The following is a 4,562-nucleotide window of genomic DNA, read 5'->3' on the forward strand; positions in this document are numbered from 1 at the left end:
CCATAATGTTAGAGTGAAATTGCAGGAGTACAAAGAATTAAAGAACGTTGTTAAATTATCATTATTTGTTATCGATTAAGTCCTTGTTTCCTTTGTACTGAGCGTATAAATCAAGGTCTGTGACTGGGATAGGGGAGGAGCCAAGCGCTAAAGTAACTGTGGTGTCGATGTCCCACACGTCTCTCCCACCCAGAATGTCGATGTCATATTTGTGGGGAAACAACACAACTTACTCTCGCGACCAGAAAATGAGCTTGCCAATGACAACACCGTCACCTTCTGGTTCACAATATGCAAATATCGTAAGCGACGAGCAGTTCATCATTGTCCAAGTGGTCACAGGGGCGGTCATCACTGGTATCCTCAGTCTGTTCGGCGTGGCCTCCAACATCATCAACATTGTGGTGTTTGCCAAGCAAGGCTTTCAGGACAGCATGAATATCAGCCTCATGGGTGAGATGGCAATTATCACATCTACAGTAAAGTTACTAATAAATAACCAAATCTATTGTTGCTTACAACTAATTTTTCTATCAAAAGGTCATGGAGTAGAACATAACACACATATGTGAGGTGGATATAATAGACACAACGTTGAAATATAGCACCCAGCACATTTAAATACCGTCAACAAGCTGTGCGTTTACTCTAAAGCTCCGGTTACACGCAGCGATAAATTGTATCAGATTCGTCGTATGAGACAACTGTCCGTCTTATCGAACTGTGTTGTCTGTTTACACGTTCCAATCTATCATTAGGTTTTCTTTCGATTGCAGAGATTCCTTGTCATAAAGCCACCATGTCTCTTTGCGACGACAGCGATTTGCCTGTAGGTTTCGAGCTCTGGACCTAATGAATGAAAGGCGAACACTGTACCTCTAGATCACGAGAGACGATAGATAGGAACGAGTAAACAGACAACACAGTTCGATAAAACGGACAGTCCTCTTAAACAACGAATCTAATACAATTTATCGTTGTGTGTAACCGGGGCTTAAGCCCAGAAATCTTTTTATTTTTCAGGAGAGAGAAAAAATTGAGTCCTCGCGACTTTCCCGAGTTAGGAAGAAATCCGAGAACTTCTGAAGCGCTACTGGTTTGGAACATAATAATATGACAATGGGCGGCTCAAATCGTGAACTCAAAACAAAACTTTTTTGAGATATGAAATGAGCTAAACGCAAAAGAATTTTTTTTAAGTGCACTCAAAAAAAAGCTTTTAAAAACCCGCTGTGCATCAGGCACTTTCCATTTCTCAACTTCTGACGACAATTTCTCTCTACGTCTCCTTAGGTCAAACATAAATGTTAATAAAGTAAGGCGTAAAATGGCCACTATATTCAGAAAGTCAACAAAAGAATGTAGTGGTAGATACTTTACACCCTCATCGACACAGTTTTGATCATTTAGAAGGCGGTCACTTCTGCGCTACCTGTCATGGCCAACTCGAACATTAATCAAAGCAAAAAACACGCAGTGGCTACAACATGTTTGGGGATCAAATATCCCAAATCAGTAAAGACAGAAGACCGTATTTACTGACGTAGTGTTGGGTCCTCATACCTTACCCAGCACGTCCCTGGGTAATGGAGAGGGGAAAGGCCTTCAGTTACGGAGATTAACTGCTAAGCAGTCGCGCACCAAATGTGAAATGGTCGTAGAGAATAGAAGAGAATCCTGGTGGCACAGGTGCTTCAGAAAATACCCGATATTCTCAAAGAAGGTACCATCTTGTCTGGTCCTGGCAACAAAACCCTTAAATTATATCTATGCCAGCGGTGAGATTCCAAAAAAATATCCATGATTAAGTCAGGTTTAATAGCCTTACCTACAACACCATGTGCCACTGAATGTGAGATGCAGAGAACAATAAACCTTATGAGTCATTTTTAAAAAGTTGTGCTGCGATTTATAATGGGGAAAATGAGAAAAAGTCTAAGACCAGAGATACCCAAAACACAATTCGGCTTTGAACCTGACAAGGGCACCAGACATTTTATATTCACCTTTTTTATTGAATAATGGAAAAACGTGTATTTATGTTTCACAGATTAGTCAAAGGTTTTCGCTAAAGTTAGACTTGGTGGCTTATTCAAAGTATTGGAAGAGCTAGTCACAGATGAAACATTTCTAAGAATTATTTAAAATTTGTACTTGGACCAGAAGACTGTTGTAAGAATTGAGGGAGAGTACAGCGAATATGAGCAGATTCGAAGAGGAGAGAGGCAAAGATGTGTTATGGCATCATGCCACGTCTTCCACATGTACGGTGAAACAATCCTTAGAAAAAGAATGGCCAGGTCTCAAAGTGAATGGCTAAAATATTAATAACATTAGATATGCCAATGACAAAGTTTTAATAGCAGATTGAGAAAAAGACTTTCAATCTGTTATGGATTCTGTTGTAACGAAAAGAAAACGTAAAGGGTTATTGTGAAATGTGAAGAAAACAGAATGCATGTTAATATTAATTTTGAAAATCAATAAATCCTACTTGCAATGGCATGAGCAAAAGCAAAAAGATCATACAAGTTCAGCAGTTTAAATATCTAGGATATATAATTACATATGATACCAAATGTTCCACAGAAGTAAGAAAATGAATAACAGAAACTAATGATAGTTTCAATAAAATAAGGCCAATCCTGGAAATAAAAAACTTAATGAATAAAAAAAAAAGAAAATTCTGGAATGCTATGTATGCTCAACCTTTCTATATGGCAAGGCTGGACAATCACTACAGCCAGTGAAAAAGAAATAAAAGCAACAGAACCGTGGTTTCTCTGGAGTCTGCTGAGAATTCCCTTGGAAAAAAATCAAATGAGGCAGAACTTGAAGATGCACACGTGGGCTGCTTGTTGATTTAAAAAATTAAAACATCAAGAAAGGACAAATGCAGTTTTTGGGACACTTTTATAGACATAGAGGCCTTGAACACCTAACTCTCACTGGCAAAATTGAAGGGAAGCGAGACAGGCGTAGATCCAGAACAACCTACTTGGAGAGCTTAAACAGATTGGTGAAGGGGAAAGATCAGGATAATGTAGCTTTATGGAGAGGATCCAAGCAAAGGAATGAATGGAGAACCATTATTGCCGATGTCTGTTTCAAATCTGGCACTCGGTGATGATGATGTTTTACTGAAGAAAAAAAAATTATGAAATTTCACTTTAGTCTGATTTAACTCTTTTCATGTCAGAAGGATTTCACCTTCGTGTCATTTTTCCATCTCGTAAAATATTTATAATTTCAGGTCTCGCTGTGTCTGACCTGTTCTCCCTGCTGACCACGATGTGGCTAAGCATCTGTGTTAACCCACTCTTCTACAACTCTGAGTTGCCTTTTCACCCTAATGATATCATGAACCTCACGGGGGGCATACCCCATATTATCTGTGTCAAAATCGCCACTTTTATCACCGCCTTCATCACTTTCGAACGATGTCTGTGTATCGCTGTCCCTTTGAAGGTGAAGACGATCATCACACCGGGAAGGACAAAAACAATTATTATCTCAATCTACATTGCCATGTCTGCTTTGATGATACCCTACTGTCTTGGAAGCAGACTTGAGTGGGTTTTCGATTTCAACAGGAATGCTACTGTGCTAATAACCACGTACACGGCCGAAAGAGAAATGTTAGAAGCCATTACTTTCCTCACCCAAGGCGTATTTGCTACTACGTTTTCTTTCGTCTTCGTCATCTGCTGTACCATCGTTCTTATCGTCAAACTCAACAGTAAAACAAAATGGCGACAGGCGACTGCTACCAAGTCTGATCGTGCAACGGAAGGAGTTGGGGTCAAAGATCAAAAGGTTGTGAAAATGGTGACCTTCATCGCTTCCATTTTCATCGTTTGCGCCTTGCCTTCCACGCTCCTGTTTCTCTACATGGTGATTGACATTGATTTCCGAATTGATGGTTTCTATAAAAATATCTATCTAGTCATTTGGTCTTTAGCATTTCTAACAGAAACTGTCAACTCCAGTGTGAACATATTTGTGTATCTGAAAATGAGTTCCAAGTATCGAGCAGTGTTTATGAAAACATTTTTAAACAAGAAGGAAAAATAACTTTTTAACAACAGAAAAAAATGTCGTCTTTTTAATAATAAGAAATCGCAGTACTTTTAAGATTAGATCAATTCATGTATATGTTGTTGTTTTTTAGATGCTGGTACATTTTTGTTGGGTTTTTACCACACACACACTAGCACACACACACACACACACACACACACACACACACACACACACACTAGCACACACACACACACACACACACACACACACACACACACACACACACACACACACACACACACACACACACACAAACGCACACACACACACACACACACACACACACAAGCGGACACACACACAAGTGCCTGCTCTCTCAATTATCTCTTCCACGTATATTTATAAAATTACAGACAGATTAAGATTCAAACCAGATGGTGTGAGACACTCCATCCTCTCTATCTGTCGTAATGTGTGGGGAGAGAAATAGAGAATTTAGCTGATGTCCCGTTGTGAGGGACGGACGGACGATCAGGTTT

The 4,562-nt window shown here is 39.5% G+C and overlaps 1 protein-coding gene across 1 annotated transcript; it reads left to right on the top strand.

Moving 5' to 3' along the window:
- Nucleotides 1-260: 260 nt before the first annotated feature.
- LOC106014095 (thyrotropin-releasing hormone receptor-like) lies at nt 261-4,155 on the top strand. Its single transcript, XM_013091143.2, has 2 exons — nt 261-453; nt 3,254-4,155. The coding sequence occupies exons 1-2, from the start codon at nt 261-263 to the stop codon at nt 4,072-4,074; spliced, it is 1,014 nt and encodes a 337-aa protein (XP_012946597.2). The 3' UTR covers nt 4,075-4,155.
- The last annotated feature ends 407 nt before the right edge of the window (nt 4,156-4,562 follow it).

This window comes from Aplysia californica, unplaced genomic scaffold (genome assembly GCF_000002075.1).
Source record: "Aplysia californica isolate F4 #8 unplaced genomic scaffold, AplCal3.0 scaffold02330, whole genome shotgun sequence".
Classification (NCBI taxonomy): domain Eukaryota; kingdom Metazoa; phylum Mollusca; class Gastropoda; order Aplysiida; family Aplysiidae; genus Aplysia; species Aplysia californica.